Here is an 18840-nt window from a genome sequence, read left to right as displayed (position 1 = left end):
TGAGTTGTGAGAGGCCTGCTCACATATTTAAAGTTACAAGGGTTGCTAAAAGCAGAGCCCCAAAAGCTGAAATCAAAAGCTTCCAGTAAAAGCTTTGAAAATAAAGCAAAAGTTCTTCCTCTCTCTTTCTTTCAATAAATAAAGCAGAGAGGCTTTCTCTTTCTCTCTCTCTTGCTAAAATAAAGCAAAGAGGGTTATCTTAGCATGCGCACATGCAAGCTGTCCGCAATTTGTTCCGATAGAAAAGCGTAGTGAGCCCACCATAGACCCACGACGCCCCTGTCTTAATCTACCGTTCCTTCACCTTCGACAATCGGCACGGCACCAGCTCAGCCTTCACGTTCAGCGCCGGTTGTAGCCATTTGAGTGGCGGGAGCTCTTCTAATTGAGTGAAGAACTCTGCACGTTGTTGACAGTCTCTCTCTTCGCTTCTCTCACTAATACGGTAGGTATCCCAAGGCATGTGCGCGTTCCCCCGGTTGATTGGCACTCAATCATCCTCACCGTACCTCTCTTTGTTGCTGGTGCATGTGCGCACTCTATCTCTCTTTCTCAGCAATTTGCGTAGAAAAAGCAACGCCAAAAAGCTGCCCAACTTTCCGTAAATCACGTTGATGTCCGTACAACAGGCCACGTGTCAGCCTGCCACGTCAGCAAATCAGGCTTAGGGTTAGGGCTAGGACAGAATTAGGGTTTTTGATTTTAGGGTTAGAGTTTCAGTAGAATCAGGGTTTCTGGTTTTAGGGTTAGGGTTTTTGGCAGCCACGTCATACTTTGTGACATACCCCCCTCTTGAAAGCATTGTAATACACAGAGGCCATAAACTGTCTTAGCAGGCACTGACTGTTAGTACCTACGTACTAGGAACACACATCTAGCACATGTACCAATCGACAGTCACATCACAGGACATCACAGGACATCACTCGACATCACAAGACATCACATGACATTCAACATTCATTCGGATCTTAGACCATGATTTATCGGCAATGTAGCTAGCAATCGCATCTAGATCCAGTCGGGACCTCATCGATTCTCGATTGACTAACCCCTATTGTAACCATGTCTATTCGAGATCCATTAGATCAAAATGCTGCAGTCATTTCATCTATCAGTTCCTGCACTTTCAAACAAGTCAAAAACAAATTAGTTTCATATTCCGGAACTCCATTTCATAAAGTCATCAGCAGAATACTGTCAGCTCTCAGTATCCCTGAAGCTCAAAGAGACATCAATGACTCTAGTATTCAAAAATCGAGGCATGTGTTGACAAAGGAGCGGAGTAACTCCCCTCTGTGCAAACCCACTGCACCAGATCTCCGGCCAAGCTGAATTGTGGGTTCTATTTGGATAGACTATGCTAAACCAAAAGCTTCAAGGTAAAGATTCACATTCCGAGGAATATCTGCTAGGTCTTCCTCCTCCATTCGCTTGCATCCATTGCGACGTAGGTCTTGAATTTAACCAAGAACCGTCAATTCGCTTTACCTTCTTTCTTTCTTTCTGTGCCAATTTCTGTTCTGGGACGAGAATTTGCTTGTTTTCGTCCAATTCGGGTTGCACATCTAGCTTCCCATCATCGGGCACATCGCCTTCAAAAGGCTTTAAGAGACTCACATGAAAAACATTGTGAATCCTCAAAGTATTCTGGCAGCTTCAGTCCAAAGGAGATATCATCTATCTTTTCAGAAAATCTGAAAAGGTCCAAACTATCTCATGCTAAGCTTTCAAAGAAGCTGCTCCTTTCCCTTTTTTTTTCTTTCTCGAGAGTGCCTTCCCATAATGTAAGAGGACCCAATCATTCTCCTTCAATTTCTAATTGCGACAATGGCAATCTGTTGCCTTTTTTTGTCTTTCTCGAAATAACTGCAAATCCTTCCGGACCAAGCCCCTCGTGAACAGGTCGACTTCAAAGAATAATCTTATCTTTCGTGCTAAGGAAGGATAGAACCTTCGTAGCAAATTCAATAATCTCAAATGGCACCTTCCCCATCAAAGAGTTAATCGTGTTTCTGTAGGCATATTCCACCAAAGGTAAAAACCTTTCCCAAGTAATCTTCTGATCCAACCAAGAAGACTTCAACAAAGCCAGTACCACTGAATTAGCAATCACTAATTGCCCGTCAGTCTGCGGGTGAAACGATGATGAGAATTGCAACTGCGTGCCTATGTTCTCTTAAATAGCCGTCCGAAACATACTCGTGAACCTGGGGTCCTGTCGGAAAATTGTCTCAGGCATGCCATGTAATCTGAAGACCTGGGCAATAAACAATTGTGCCCACGCTGTGTTCTTGGGAGATGAAATCCATTCCAATACTTTCCCAGGGCGGGTGGGTATGGGTAAAAGGCTGTAACAATCCCTGTGCTTTATGCCTGTCAAACTTGACCTTCGGGCATACCAAGCAACTGCGCACAAACTCGTCCACATCCTTCTTGAGTCTTGGCCAAAAGAAGTATCCCTCTACCCCTTTCAAGGTGGTAGCAATGCCTCGATGACCCATAAAAGGCGGACAATGGCATTCGGTTAGAACCTTTTCCCTCAACGGTTGTGTAACGCACAACATGGTTTTCTTCATCAAGTACTATCCCGAATGGAATAGTCCGCTACTATCTCCCCTTTCTGTATTCAATTGAATACATCTGCAAAATCTGTTCTGTGGCGTAGTGACCGACCATATCCTCGAAGTTCCTATGATGTATCGCGGAAATAGCCATAACCAACGGCTTTCGGGACAAAGTATTTGCCACCAATTTCTTCTGTCCGTGTACATGGACAATCCGGAAGTAAATTGTGACAAGATGTTTGTCCACCGCATCTGCTTTTCCGATAGCTGCTTCCATGACAAGAAGTAGCATAAACTCCCATCATTAGTGAAAAACCGTAAAATCGGCTCCCCTTGACTTTGTCGACGATGTGAAGAAAGAATGGGATTGGCTCTCCCAAAAAGAACATGAAGCTGTGCCCGACTACGTCAACAAATTTTGGGCAGTCTTCCTTAAAGTTACTCCCTTTATGAAAGTTTTTGATGAAGAGAAGACGCACAAGTTTGAAGCTAATACTAATTTGCTATTTCACGTGGAATTCTACACGACATAAAATTGGAAAAAACAATGCAGAAAATCGACACAACACTAGGGACCAAAAGATGGTTGGCCTTCCCCCCTTAAAGGAGATTCTTATTAACTTTTGAACTGTTATGAGCACGTGAACCCGAAAAAGAATTCACTGTTCATGTCCCAAATCCTTTTCTCATGCATAAAGATGTATGGTTTTATAAGCCTATTGGCTGAAATTCATCATACATGTAGCCGAGAACGGCTATGTGTGCTTTGTACTAGGATTTTCAGTGCGGAAGAGGCTTCTATTGATAGCTGCTCGCGCAGGGGATGCCCACACGAGTTCTCCTTGGCTGAAATCTACTTTTGGAACGTGTCAGAGTGCTGGTTCTTCGCTTGTCTGAGTGCGACTATTCCCCGCAAGGACGCACACAAGCTCTCATGGTTGCACTTTGCTTTTGCCGCGGGCTTCACAGCCTCTGCACGGCAGAGAATGGTAGAGAGAGAGAGAGAGAGAGAGAGAGAGAGAGAGAGAGAGAGAGAGAGAGAGAGAGAGAGAGAGAGAGAGAGAGAGAGAGAGAGAGAGAGAGAGAGAGAGAGAGAGAGAGAATTGGCTGAATTGAGGGCTGACAGAGGAGGCTCGCTGCGTGAATAGAAACTGCTGCAGAGTATCCTTAGGAGGTAGTGCTAGGCATTCCTTATAGCCTTGCAGGGGAATTTGCCATTAGGCGCTGCATGAGAGGGGAGAGAGAGAGAAAGATCGTAAATGTTTCCACGATGGTCTGCTGTTTATTTAACGCTAAGGCTGAGTTTTTAGTGTTTATTATATCTGCGTGTGTTCAAATTAGCCGGCCACTAAGTTTATAAGGTTTTTAACCTTTTTACTTAAAAACGGGCATTAAATCCGAGTTTTTTGGTCAATCTACGGCATTATTAACTCAACCGATTTCATAACTCTTCTGACTCAGTCTGCCAGCTCCCGTCGGGTCGTATTTCCACTGTTTCCGGCCGACCACTTCGTGGACGGTCACCGCAAAACTATCAAATTATAGCTTTTCTGAGCGAACTCGGGACACCATCTTATGCATGTGCTTGTTCTGAACTATTCAGCAGTACGTTTGACTACTATTCTACTTATCATACTACCTGGATGCGGATAAATTTCACATTGCACCAGTAAATTTACCCGTTCATAATTAATTGGTACCAATAAATTCATAAATTCATTCTATGTGCACAAAAATCATTTTCATTCATCCGTAGCCATAGCTAATCATTTTCATGTATTTGTAGCCGTAGCTAAAAATATTGCACACCGCCATTGTACTGAGTTGAAGCAACAAAAAGAAATACCAAAAGGGGTGCCAACGTTTGGGCCCCTTGCTCTCTTGGGGTGGAACTCTGCCACTTTGCGTCTTGTGTGTCGTGCATCTCTTTCAACTCAATTGTTTTGAAGCGTCTAAAGTTTGTTCAGTCTGTTCTTCTCCATTGGCATGTGGTGCCCTCTCGTTACAACAACATTTTCAAAATGCACCTACGCATTCGTGTCCAAAATGCAGCTTCTTTCCAAAAAGCAACTCATTCCAAAAAAACTTCTTTTTTCAAAAAGCATCTTCTTAAAAAAGGAGCTTGTGTGAAAAGCATCTTCTTCAAAAAGCAATTTATTCAAAAAGCACCTATATGAAAAGGACTTTGTCAAAAAGCTTTGTCCAAAAGCAAAAATCTTTTTTTTTTCCCTTAATAAGCAATTTTTGTGAAAAGCTTTATTTTCAAAAAAGCAAAAAGCTTTTGTTGCCATAATCTCTCTATCCTCGTATTGCATCCCCTCTTCTTCTCCTTAGTCGATTGCTCTTTTAGACAATTGCTCTGAGAACCGAGCTCTAATACCACCGTAAACAACAAGCCATTGGCGAGGCGGTAAATTTTTTATGTTTAAGGGTATGTTGGACATGAGGACTTCTTTATCATGCCTTTGGAGGGATGTGATGTTTTCTTGGAGATGCCTTGACATAGCTAGAATGTCGTTCCATCTGCAAGTTAAAAAAAAAACAATCATTCAATCTGAGATTGCACATCATTCTTTTGAAAATTATCAGCCTATTGATTCTTACCGCTCTAGAGATAGTGTCCTGCACGTCTGAATGTGCCCTCTCATGTCACAAGACGGGCACCATGTGCCAATAGAAAAGAACAGACTGAATAGACTTTTAACACTTCAAAAACAATTGAATTGAAAGAGAGACGACACACGACACGGAGTGGCGGAATTCCACCCCAGAGAGTATTGGCCCCAAACCTTGGCGTCCATTTCGGTATTTCTTTATATTGCATCAACAAAGTACAAGCCGGTACTCACCATTGAGGAGCCGCATCATGAGTTTGCCTACCACAGATAGGCATCTCAATGGACCCAGGTGGGCAACAAAGTTACTAGAGAGTTTTTGAGATGGTGGGTCCCCGCAATGTACATACTAGTGTTCCCCTGTTCAGAAGACAGGATGGATCGGTTGTCACAGAGTGTGAGGACATACGGACAATAGCTACTGACTTTTACCGTGAGCTACTCTCAGTTGAGCCGCAATCAGAGCGCAGGGATGCATGCAGAGAGCAAGTGCGGGCACAGATGCCTTGCCTACATGCGACAAATGCTTGTGAGGCAAGAGCTTCAGGAGGCTCTTAGGGCACTCCCTCGTGGTAGTTGCCCAGGAGAGGATGGTTTGACTCCAGGTTTTTCTTGGAATACACAAAGGTGCTTGGATAGGATATAACAGACTTGGACACTCCAAGCGAGGAATCAATAGCAACACGAACAGAAGCCTCAAAATCACTGAACTTTAATAGAGAGAGAGAGAGTCGACACAGCACGACGGAGTTTCGCGCCCAGAAGCATTGGCCCCAAAGATTGGCGCCCCTTTCGGTATTTCTTTATTTATTGATCTCAACAAGGTACAACTCCTGAAGGTCCTTTGTTGTTAGATTTTGCGTCCAGATGCTTTGCAGAGTGAGGCCTCAAGGGCTCTTTTATTCTTACAAGGGATGCCCCAAAAGCAATCAGCTCAAAAGCACTTTCCCCCAAAAGCGCCTACTCTCAGAAGCTGTAACAGGCTTGGACACTCCAAGCGAGAAATAAATAGCAATACACGAACAAAAACTCCAAAATCACTGAGATTTAATAGAGAGAGAGAGAGTCCGACACGGCTCGATGTAGTTCCATGCCCAGACATATTGGCCCCAAAGTCTGGCGCCCGTTTCGGTATTTCTTTATCATTTAAAAGTACAACTCCCGAGGGACCTCTGCTCTCAGACTCTGCGTCTAGATACTTTGCAGAGTGAGGCCCCAAGGGCTCTTATAAACAGTACAAGGGATGCCCAAAAGCAGAGCCCCAAAAGCATTCAATTCAAAAGCACTAAACCCAAAAGCATTTGCTCTCAAAAGCTGTCAGCATGAATCGCGGAAATCAATACAACCTACCACATGGCATGGCCGGGGTACCATAAGTTGGTACAACTTTGAGCTTCAAGTTCTGTAATTCTTTGTGCCCCCTAGGCCCCATCGCTCCTTTGTCACAAGTTATGTCGACGGGAATAAAGTCATTGATTTCTTTTGAAATTTCAGGGATATTGATTGAATGACAGTATTCTGCTCATAGTTACAAGGAATGGCCATTTTTTAGGTCTCTGTTCCGCGTTTGCATTTCAACTTCCCGTTTCGACTTGTAACAAATTCATTTTAGGAATTTCTATTTTAAAGTACTTCTTTATATAAAGTCATTCAGCAAAATCTTAGTTACCTAGAACGGGAAATCGGAATGGGGAACGGGGAACGACAACGGGCATGGAATGCCATTCCCTGTTACGCATACTTACGTCTGATACATGGAACGTGGCTCTCTCATGTATGTATTGTTTGTTAAAGTTATAGCATCCAAAGTGAATGGCCCAATGTGATCCCAATATTTATTTTGGCTTTAAGTATTTATTTTACTTTTTTGTCAAAGTCTTGGATAGGGAAATTTACTGAGAGGGTTACTTAAGGGCCCCCTCGCTAGTATATAAGCAACACTTGCCCCATTGTATAACCACTAATTCATCGCCCGGCTCGATGGATCAATAGTACATCTCTCTCTCTGTCTCTCTCTCTCTCTCTCTCTCTCTCTCGCGTGTATTCTCCCCATTACTCTACGCTTTCACATCATCGACCTTGACATGGTATCAGACCAAGGTGGTCTTTGATATTGAGTGGGAAAGCGGCATGAAGAAAGAAATTGCGGCGGTTTTTGAAGCCTTGAGGCACAAGGCAGGGCTGTCAGAGTGTGCAACGGAAGGGGGAGAGAGAGAGAGACAATGGCACCGAGAGAGAGAGAGAGAGAGAGAGAGAGAGAGAGAGAGAGAGAGAGAGAGAGAGAGAGAGAGAGAGAGAGAGAGAGAGAGAGAGAGAGAGAGAGAAGACATGAAACAAGACAGATGGTGGAAAGGTTGGCAGCTTAATAAGTCCAGATGGCTACATGGTATGAGACAATGAGAAAGAGGGTGCCCCCCCTCCTATATATAGGAGAATAGTGGCTGGTCGGACAATAATCCTCAATATAGCCCAAAGACCTAAAAATATGACCCTCCAATATAAATGGGGGAATATGTGACCAAAACATGTCTAAAGTGGGAAATGTGTTGAACAACCCTAAGTGTGCCTGAGATCCTCGTCCATCAGGTGTACGGGTCACCAACCCACAACCAAGGGCCAGTGCACGTGAGTGGTGAGGAGATTGCAGATTGTGCGAAGCATTTGGAGGTGAATGAAAATCTAACAGGGGCGCGTTGGTGCCCAGCATTTTGAAATACAGGTGCAAGATAGCATCGGCATAAAGAGAAGCCGTGGAAGGAGGGCTCTATCGGCGGCTCTCAATATTTGAGCGTTTTGAGAAGTTGTATCGAGGGACATCTCCCATGATGGCGTTTTGAAAAGCTTTTGCTATTGCAATGGCATTGGTTTTCCTAGTGTTTGAAATGCAGCTGTCAGAAGGCTGCTGAAGGAGCTTGGAACGACGTTGTTGTTTCTAAGAGTGTTCCAAAACGCTTTCCTCCACTGCTCCGTTTTTCTTGATACTGATGGGGTTGACAGTATTCTGCTGTATGACTTTATGAAAGAAGTACTTCAACATGGGAATTCCTGAAATGAATCTGTTATATGTACTCTCTCATGTGAGCAATGTTTTTGTGCATGTTTGAAAGACGAAATGACTGCAACATTTTGGTCTTGTTCTTCGGAGAAATGAGAGGACATGATAGTAACAAGATTTAGTCAATCAAGACATCTGCGAGAGATGAGTGACAGATCTGGATGTGATTGCTAAATACGTTACAATAGATCAGGCTTCTCATCCAAGATCTCGACGGGGTAATGATGTGAATGTGATTTGAATGTTCAGTGATTGCCGTCTTTGTGCAAGTGTTGGATACGTGTTATCTAGTGCGTCAGTACCTAGAGTCACTGTCTATTGAACTAGTTTTTGGCTTATGTCGGTTTTGCAGGTGTAATCGAGGACGATTACAATTCTTTGCTGGGGGGGGGGGGGGGGGGGGGGGGGGGGGCTCGTCACTAATTGACACCTCCTTTTGGGAGGTGGGATCAATGGCTCACGATAAATGATTGATTGTGACCGTTGGGTTGCCTAGGGAATGCAAAAGATTCCCACTTTCCAGTTCCGGGGCTTGAACCCACTACCCTCTCCCCCTTGGAATTGACTCCAACCGCTAAGCTATCGTAAGTTCCAGGGCTTGAACCCACTACCCTCCCAAGTTCACACCAAGCTAACACTTAGTTCACGTCGAGTTCACACCGAGTTCACACCAAATTCGGTGTGGTGCACATACCTCCTGAGTTCACTCTTAGTTCACACCTAATTCAAATTGCAATTGAACGGCCCGGATTGCACCCGCCTCGCGACGCCTAATGTGGGCCATTGATCCCACCTCCCTAGGGAGGTGTCAATTAGTGACCGGGGGGGGGGGGGGGGGGGGGTATGTCACAAAGTGATGACATGGCATGTCTTACTAGACAAACCCTAGTGAAACCGACAAATTCCATATTTTAAGTTTATAAGTTGTTCCAACTTATGAGGTCCCATCTATCGGGGCCCAGGAGGCACTAGGAATTTAAAAGGCCATTTAACTGCTGATGTGGCACAGTGTTGGGATTTCCGAATGGCATTTAACTGTTGATGTGATACTCCCAAATGGCATCATCAACAACTCGTACAATCTAAAGGACGTAATGAACACGCTCTTGTGTACATCTCTAGGAGCAACCTTGATGTGAATAACAGAGAGATGAACACAACTCAATCAAACCCTTGGCCAGAAGATTCACTTGGCTCAGGAAATCTTCCAAGTGTGTTGGGCTAACTTTGTTAAGGCTTCAAAAAATTCAAACGCTCTAGGTCTAACTTAAACAAATAAGAACTATACTCTGATAAATCCCTCTCTCTCGCAAGGGTCAAGTAAGTAGAAAAGTGTTATTTCATGATTTAGAAACTACAGACGCACAAACAATAGGAACACTCCTTTGAGCTTTACAAAAACCTTGCCCCGATTCTTCAACGGGAGTTTCCTAGCTGAAGAGTCCACTACCATACCTTTCTTGTAGTCGTGGATAGTCGATGGCAGTTTATGCGTTGTCCCATTCATGGGATGGTGACCATACTCCATCCCTTCTACAAGAAGCGAGAGCTTTTTGGAGACATGTCCTTCATGACCCTTTGTCGGAGTACCTCGATCTCATGGTCAATGAGGATGAGCAACTGGTCATAGATGGGGAGATGTCGAGCTTCATGAATAACTTGGACCCTACTTTTTTGAGGAGTGTTGCAGTGAGACCTGAGGCTACCAAGCTTCCCCTCAGTTGGTGGCAGAATTATGGAAGACAAGGTCTTCCACAACTCTGCACGCTAGTTGTACGTATTCTCTCTCAGGTACTCAAGTTGTAACTTGTTTGTAAATTGTGCCTAAAATGTTGACCTCTTCCAATTTTTCCCTCTAAAGAAGATTTGCACTTCTATGTACATTGTCATGAGGATGTATATTGTCGTGAGGATTGTTTAGCTGGTGCTTGGGAGCGCAATTGGAGTGCATACTCCTTGGTGCACACGAAGATCAGGAACCGCTTAAGCACAACCCAACTAGAGAAGCTGGTGTATTGCCGAGCGAACATGAGGCTAGTGTCTTCGGATTTTTATGGAATTTGGTCACTGTTGGTGCAGGTGGACCCTATGGAGGTGAAGACCCTCTACAACAGAGGAGATGTGTTCACGTGCAATTAGTGGGTATGCAACTATGCTAAAGTGTCTGGAGATGCATGTCTTGTGTACAGGCTTACAAGGGTGCCATAACACTTCCTATTTTGTCCTAAACCCTAAAAGTAGGAGTTGGCTTGCCCACATGTTTCATATGGGATCAAATGCCTCTTGGAGGCCTTCAGAACTGATTCTTTGCTGCCATATTTGAGAATGCTGGGTTCCTTCCCAGAGAACAGAGGTAGGGCGGCATTTGTTGTTGCGTCTGCTGATTGGCTACTGATTCGGATCCCATCTTATTGCTTGACGCTTTGGTTTCTTTTTACCTTTGCTTTTACTTTAGCTTAGGGTTGATCTTCTCCTTCCACTATCTAATCATTGTGCTCATCGGCCTAATCTTCATGTACTTTGCGTAAAGTGGATCTTTGGAATAAGCAAGAAGATGCTCCATGAGGATGTTGACTTCGTTTCCCCAAGATTTTTGCGCCTTAGACTGCCCTACTTGGCCATTGTTATCACTAGCTGCCTTGGTTTCCTGTTCTTGCTTTTTGTTGTTGGCTTCCTTATCCTCAGCCTTTGCCTCTGCTTCCTCTTCCACGTACTCGTACTCTTCCATGGTCAATTGAAGAGAAGCCGATTTGTTTTCTGATACAAGTGAAACCAGCGAGTCACTTGACAAAGTGGTAAAGCAGTGCAACAATACCAAAGACTCCCAAGAAACATGAAACTGGCTGAAAGAGAACACTTGAATCAGAACACAGTGGGGCAGATCTTCGAGCTCAAAGAAGACTGGCCTCTCAGCAGGCACGCCTTGCAATATTTCTTTTGCATTCAAGAACTACCACGGTGACAATTGGTGTGAGCCCGCTCACATAATCTGAGTGCTAGTGCCACCTTGGACTCTTTACTTTTACGCACCTCGCACTCAAAAGCAACTCACTTATTTGCTTCTTCCAACGGAGTGCTTAAAAGCCCAATAAAAATCATCTTCTATCAAATAAATGGCACCCCCACATAAAAAGTGCCATGTTACTAAATTCAAAATAGCCTGCCGAACAGCTGCCAGTTTGCCATCCGTACAGACATCCGCAAAATGCGACAGAATTTCTGTGTACGCACGGTTTGGTCTGGGTCTCTCTTGCTCTGCTTCTATCGGTCGATCTTTGCTATGTCCGGCACTGTCATGGCACATCATCATCTTCTCTTTCAAAGGGACTGCTTTGCAGTGGTGGTCGGCTTTATTGGTGCATGGATAGGCAAAAAAGGCTTGGGCGGGATTCATATGTAATAAAATGTCCTTTCCCGTGGGCCGGAAAATTTTGGGGGGAGGAGGGGTGGTTGTTTTGGCCTGGTGAAATCTGGCCCTTTACACTTGTCAATTCAGTGCTTTCTTGCTTTTACTTGATTTATACGGCTGTCAACTTTAGTGATTGTCATAAGTAGTTGGGGTAAAGGTTAATTACACGTTGTTGCATAGGGTGAAAGTGACATATCTTTATCTTGGAATTTTTGTACTTAAATCATTGTTTTTTGAGGTCAAGCTTGGCGGTTTCAGTGACAAGATTTTTGGTCTCGTGAAGCTTGTCCCATGTTGAACCAGTCCCACCTAAGGACACTCCAGCTGGCAGTACGACTTCTTCTGCACAAATTCGGAATGACTTGCGGTCACCTGATGCAGGAAGGGCAGGAGTAATTGGTCATGCACTGGAAGCTTCTGAACCTTCAAATGTAAGAAATAGCTAGTTGTTTAACAAAAGTGCAAATGCCACGTTTTCAGTCTGATAAGAATTTCAAGTAACTTGCTATTTACAGTTTGCTGGCGGAACTCTTATGGAGAGGCCATCCAAAAGGATGAAGCTGCTTTGTAGTACATGTGAAAAAAGCTTTGTTAATTCGTATACTTTAAGACGGCATACAGCTTCAACGGGGCATGTTTTGGATACACGCATGGTAACTTGTCCTTCAATTCTACTGTTGAGGTTACCAGTTGTTCTAGTTTTAGTAGCCCAGGCATAATTTTTGGTGCTTTTGCAGCTTAAAACTGGAATTGTACGAAAGATAAAGAAGGCTATTTTGAACAAGAGCACTTTACGCTGCTCATGTGGGAACACCTACGCAACACCATACACATTGAGGAGACACGCAGTAACAACAGGACATTCTCTTAAACTGGTATGTAAATCTCTTTAGAGTACCCAAGAACTAGTTTTGAGTTAAACTGAAGTGTTTTTTCTGCTTGGCTCGTAGACAAGCACATCACAAGCAACCACACCTGCCGGCGACCTTCATCAGACGGTTGTGGAGGGTGAAGAAATGGATGGTAATGCCGGTCTAGTACCTGCGAAACGAAAGCTAGGGGCACCTTTACCTGAACATGCTTGGGAAAGCGGCATTAAACGTTACACCTGTCGGCAGTGTGACCAGCAATTCTCCCGGAAAAAGCAGTTTATTCGCCACATGAGGTCTCATCTCCCAAGGAAGAAGAAACATGGCAAAACTGGTCACATACTTCTTGGAGCACAGTTGAGCGGTGCAGTTAAGGTGCGGCTTGGCAGACCACCGAAACATGATCGGGGCCTGAATATCAAGCAGGAAAAAGTGAGACGAAAGAGGAAACGGGAGCCAGCATCCCCTGATAGGCAAGTAAGGTCTCGCAAGGCAGAACAAAGTTCTCGACGAACTCCTGGCTACATCCCTGCACAAAAGGCTCAGAATTTGACTTGTCAAGAATGCGGTAAAATTTTCGATGAGTTCTCTCGTTATACAGGCCATTTAAGTATGCATGCAAGGTTACGAAGAGTATTAGTGGGGGAAACAAGCAGTGCAGCAAGTGCTACCGTCAGGAAGAACATGCTCAATGTTAAGGAGGTATCGGCCCTTGGATTTCGCAAGTTGCTCAATGACAAAACTGGTACCTATTTGTCAGGTTTACCAGCTAAACTTTTGTTTTCGGAGTCGCATCTTGCTAAAAAACAGAAAGGCAAGATTTGACATTGTTTTGGAAAGGCTTTGGTCATTTAACATCTTGATATCTTTACCTCAAAGTAACAATTAGCCTCATGTTGCGTTTGGTGTAATGTGTAAGTGTGCTGGTGAATGGCTGCGAGTTTTTCAGATATTTGACAAAGATTTGTGAGGAAGCCCACAAAAGGTAGATGGCCTTGCCATGTTTCTGTTCCGTTCTCACAAGAAAAAGGGAGACGGAAAATGGAGCTAGGGAGTGCTATCTTGTAGTATGGGAGGGGGAGCTTGCTTGGTGTTGCAATGGAGGTGGGAGAAGTTCAGTAGAGAGTGCTATCTTATAGTTGCCCTTGCTAGGTGAAAGACTTGTTATAATGTCAGTTTGTAGGATACTCAATAGTGAGTGAAAAACAGAGGATACAGCTTAAAAGGATTCATCTCTGACAATGAGCAGTTAAGTAACTTGGAAAAAAAAAAGTTTTACATCGTCACCATGAGATTTTTTCAGTGGTGCATTGTATAAGTAAAGCTGAGAAAGCTTTTTTCAGTGTACTCACATAAATGTGGCATGAAAATGACAGTTGCGGGTCAGTGGTGTGGTGGTCTAAGGTGCGGCCTGATTCAAGTGATCAACAAATGAGCTAAACTTTTTGACATGGGAAGCATAAGACCGATTTTTACAACAATACTCATCTAAGCTATTCATGTGGCATGCACATGATGCGGGGGTGGGGGGGGGGGGGGGGGGGTCGATAGACTGCAATTAGTCACAATCAATGTGGAGGATGTCCAATGAAATTGTTCAAGATTAAAAAAAAGTGAAGTATTGAAGACTAATATTTAAAAAGGTAGATGTCACACTGAGATGGCTTGCCTTCTTTTCTCGCACATACGATTTTTATGCATTCAAGAACTCAACGTCTTTAAGATGAATTCATATGACAAAGGACCTCTAGTTAAGGACACTTTGTTTCACTTATCAGATGCACAAGGCATAATGGGAATACTTGCAATTATGAAAATGTTTCATGTTTGCTTTGTTACTTAGTCGAGTCTTGCATGTGCTAACGAAACATGAGTGGAAGGCATTTGGTTGCCTCATTGCTTTTACATTGGTAGGAGTGGACGAAATGACACTTCATGATATGCTCCATAAAATAAAAAATGGGCCCATGAAGATTTTCCAAGACCACAAAATGCTTGCTAGGTCAAATTCTCCGGCAGTTGGGCGATGTGCTAAGACTGCTAATTTTTGTAATGTTTTCTAGCTTCTTTTTGGTCTCTTGATAAGATTACTTATTGCTCATTGTGCTCATTTGTATCATATTGATTTGTGAATCCAAGCCGCAACACTCCTTTTGAACTGCAACGACCTTAACTGATATCAATGTTGCACACTACTTTGTGTTCCTTTGGCCATGAAGTTTTGATTGTCCCATGTCTTGTTGTAGTTTGATAGACCATCGAAATATACGAGAAAACCATCAAGCATATCCCAAGACAGGCTAACATTCGTATGAGTGGATGAAGTTGCAACATATTTGGCGAGTCCAAAGAGCAAGACTAACCACTCAAAACATGCCACAACATGAGCAATAAACTTTGTTTTGTGTAGATCTCCATGATGATAACGTGATAGGCTTACCTTAGTGAAATATTTGGTCCCTACAAATCCATTGATAAGGTCTTCTATGTGAGGCAAGCATATGCAATTCAAAATTTTGATCTTATCCAGGGCTTTGATCTCCACACAAGAGCCTTCATGACCTTGATCACATAACAGTGAGTTTGAGCCCCCTAGTAAATGGGCCCCTATATCTACTTGGGAGAGATCCACAATGAATCTTGCATTGAAGCATCCTAAGGGACACTTTTGCTTTGACTTACTTGAGCCACGTTCATGTTGCTTCAATGTCCCATGACTTGAGGGGGACATTCATATAGATGCACCTTTCGCTTTGCTTTGAATTTGGGTTGTGCCTTCCCTTGCTCTTGCACCCCCTTGTCATTCATGTTTAATATCATTAGTTGGTTCATGCCTTCCCCATGTAGTCCCATTATATAGATGTCAAATTATCTACAAAGGCGAGATGGTAGAGAAGAGACTGTGGAACTTTTGCCGATGAGTAATTTCCCGTGATTTCATGGATAATTGCACAATGATACTTGTACTTGTTAGCATGCCATTCTCAAACCTTGCCACATCTTAGTTCAAAGTCTAGGCATTGGTTCATGTAGTAGACTTGTCTCCTGAATTGGGGCCCTATTTTGCTCCCACATTGGCATGCTCATTCCACCCTTATTTGTAGCTCTCCCTAACATCAATTTATATCTTTCTAGGCTAGTTGTGAGAAAAACATTAGTCGATCACATTGAAAGCACGGGTAGGTAGGTATATCATTTTATGCCTTCCTATATTGTTGAATACTTTTATTAAGATTAGTCGACTTGGAGATCACAAGAAAACTAGAGGCATCAAACGGTAAACTTTTTCCATCATTTTTTTCACTCACTCTCTCTCTCTCTCTCTCCCACTTTTGCAATCAAGAATAATTACAAAATGAATGTCTATGTTATTTATTTCTTTAGGGATGATATATTGTGATTATGCCATTGTACAAAGTTTAGAACTAACATCGTTGGAGAGTCTCCAAATTTGTTACGATCAATCCATTGGCACTGTCTCGGCGGAGAGAAAAAGTAAAAAGTCAAGGGTCAAGCCTTCCATAATTGATACACAAAATTGAAATAGTATTTGATAAAGAAAACCTTTGATCAATGGTAAAGGCATCCTTAGACAAACAACCCAAGCTATAGATCCAACCCAAACTAGTGCATCTTCGTCCCCTGTTGCCACTCAAATGGCTACAAAGGATGAGCAAGATTTTTGCATAATAATCATAGAACTGCACACTAAGTATGTTCAATTTGTGAATGACTTTACTAGTGCACACGAAGCTTGTAAAGTTTTGGACCTACACGTAAACAAAACAAAGTAAGCCTAAAGAAAACCTTTTACAAGTTAACCATGGAGGGTGATGAGGACATTGCTAGCTTATCAATAGGCTCATGGGCATTGTCACTTAGCTTATGCACATAAATTATGATGTGAAAGAAGATGACAAAGGTGTTTCTTGTAGGAGCTCTACCTAATTAATATGATGACATAGTCACCATACTTGAACAAAAAGAACTTGCACCTTCTTTACAATATGTAATCGACTTAGTACAAGAGGAAGATACAAAGCACAAAAAGGAAGTGCAACCCTGTCCAAGGGGAGGATCGAATCTAGCCTCAATATCCACAATAAAGTGTCACACACGTGGAAAGCTAAGACATATGTACAATTGTTACATGACATAAAATGTACCCATTGTGGAAAGACAATTCAAGACCGTCACCAACAACAAGAAGCAAACAAAGACTCAAGCCAATGTTGTTGCGGGACAGATGAATAAGATCAAGGGAGCACACATTTTGCCTCCTTTGATCCCAACTTTGACAATTTGTAGAGAACATCATAGTTATCCTCTAGTATTACCATATTATTAGAGTGATGCATGTCAATACACTTTGGAATGCCGATGCAATTTTTTTTCTTCATAAGTAGGGTTTTTTCTCTGGCTTTTAAATATTTCCATCACTCACAAGCCGTATCATTGTATTGGCACACTCAATAGTACCACTTCCTATGTTGTGTTCTTTTGAGATTCTTCTTCATCTTCTCCATCTTCGTGTGTATTCGTCCATCTATATTTGCAACCATCCATATTGAAGCAAGCTTCAACATCCAAGGCAGTGTTGCCAACTCCCTCGCGACTTACATTCATTGATTGAGGTGGTTTTTGGTTAGTGTTCACAAGGTGACATAACCTTTGGGTAACATCTTTGATCGCAGGGTTGTGAAAACTTTGATTCGGGCTCATTTTCTCCTTTGTATTCACTATTGGTAGTATTGTGTAGGCAATTTTGTTCTTTTTGTACACGTTTTTAGACATCACAAATTTCAAAACATATAATTCCTAGTCGGATTGTGTATTATAGCCATGTTGTTTTTGTGGAGTTTTTCTCCCAAGTGGAAGCAAGGGAACGTGGTACAATTTTTTTATTTTTCAAGTATGAAGGTGTAGGGAGTGGCTTGGTGGCAAGAACGTCACATCATATAACTTTTCACCTAAGACCTAAAATACTGGGACATTGATTTTTTGAGTTTGATTAAAAAAGCACTCAATTTTTGGACATTCTTATTGTTGCATGACTTCACCATGTAGTTTTGCATGTACATTTCCACCCTCTCTCCCTACGTACCATCTACATGCAACTCTCTCTCTCTCTCTCTCTCTCTCTCTCTCTCTCTCTCTCTCTCCCCAACAACAAGTAGGCAGCTTGCACCTCGATGGTCACAGTCACATGTCAAAAGCCAATGGGAAGTAGATTCTTTATCTGAAGTAGAAACAATTTTGCTTCACCACATCAAATTTACATGCTGAATACGGTTAATCCATGGAAGGTAAGCTTTTCCAACACCTCAAATCAGAGGATTTTTTTTGATGCGGGCTGGCTTAGTGTGTTTAGCATTGAGTGACAGAAGAAGGCAAAGATTTTTTTGCACCAGCTACGCCCTTTGTTTGTCAAAAAACCATGTAGAAAATTGCACCATCATGTTTATTAGGAAACCCCAATCAACAAGGAGATTGTATATGAATTTGCAATGTTTTATGTATTTGAGAATTGTAAAGGTGCCAGTTGAGACTTCGATGGCCACAAAGTTGCATGGGTAGCTTTTGGGGAGTAGGTGGTGGACTATTGCACGAAATTGCATGGTGGAATAAGAAAAAAGATTAACAATTGATTGGCACAAAATGAGGGTGAGTCCCGTATGGTTAGTGAGCTAGCCTCTGGCATGCCAATATGCAATGCCTTAAAAAACCATGAACTGGGTGAAATGGAGTCTTATGTACATAGAGGTAGCTTTTTGGGGCCAGGACTTAGGCAATACATTGTGGGAATATATGGACTTGCAAATCATGTACAATTGGTGGTGCAATCAGTGGCTAGATTACAAGAAGTAAAGGTTGCTATTTATTTAAAGCAGAGAGAGCTTGATAGAATGCTTTAATATGTTGATGTATATAGGTATTCTAGAAATCCCTATGGTGTCCGTAAGTACTTGTCAACTATAAAAGGAACTTTAACAAGAAATCCTTTTGTTGATGTCCATAGCTAATGTAGTACAACGTGTTGGTGGCAAAAAGTATTTTTCTACCTTCATAGGTACTCCTTAAGTACATAGGTACTTGTATAGGGTGTCCTCAAGAGAGATTGATTTTCATATGTGCTCCAAAAGTGTCCATAATATCCATAGGTAGTAACACGCATATGTACATGCTAGCATGAAACCATCAATTGGGTGGGGGCACAATTGATGTGTGCTTATGATGGATGTGGGGAGATTGTGCCAGAGTTTTCTTGATTGCTACCTATCCCCATTAGTATATGATCAATGCTAAGCTCACCCTTCTTTCATGC

At 42.7% G+C, this 18840-nt stretch overlaps 1 protein-coding gene across 1 annotated transcript in view; it reads left to right on the top strand.

The window, feature by feature from the left end:
* Positions 1-13409, top strand: part of MBD8 (methyl-CPG-binding domain 8) — a 30935-nt gene extending 17526 nt beyond the window's left edge. Inside the window, exons 2-5 of the mRNA XM_086503755.1 lie at positions 11930-12077; positions 12162-12299; positions 12384-12521; positions 12597-13409. Of these exons, the coding sequence (XP_086359881.1) occupies positions 11930-12077; positions 12162-12299; positions 12384-12521; positions 12597-13340 (1168 nt within the window). The 3' untranslated portion in view covers positions 13341-13409. The remainder of the gene's footprint in view (positions 1-11929; positions 12078-12161; positions 12300-12383; positions 12522-12596) is intronic.
* The last annotated feature ends 5431 nt before the right edge of the window (positions 13410-18840 follow it).

This window comes from Adiantum capillus-veneris, chromosome 27 (assembly GCF_014529385.1).
Source record: "Adiantum capillus-veneris isolate H3 chromosome 27, ASM1452938v2, whole genome shotgun sequence".
Lineage (NCBI taxonomy): Eukaryota > Viridiplantae > Streptophyta > Polypodiopsida > Polypodiales > Pteridaceae > Adiantum > Adiantum capillus-veneris.
The sequence above is the reverse complement of the archived record's forward strand: the minus strand, read 5'-3'. Positions and strand labels throughout refer to the sequence as shown.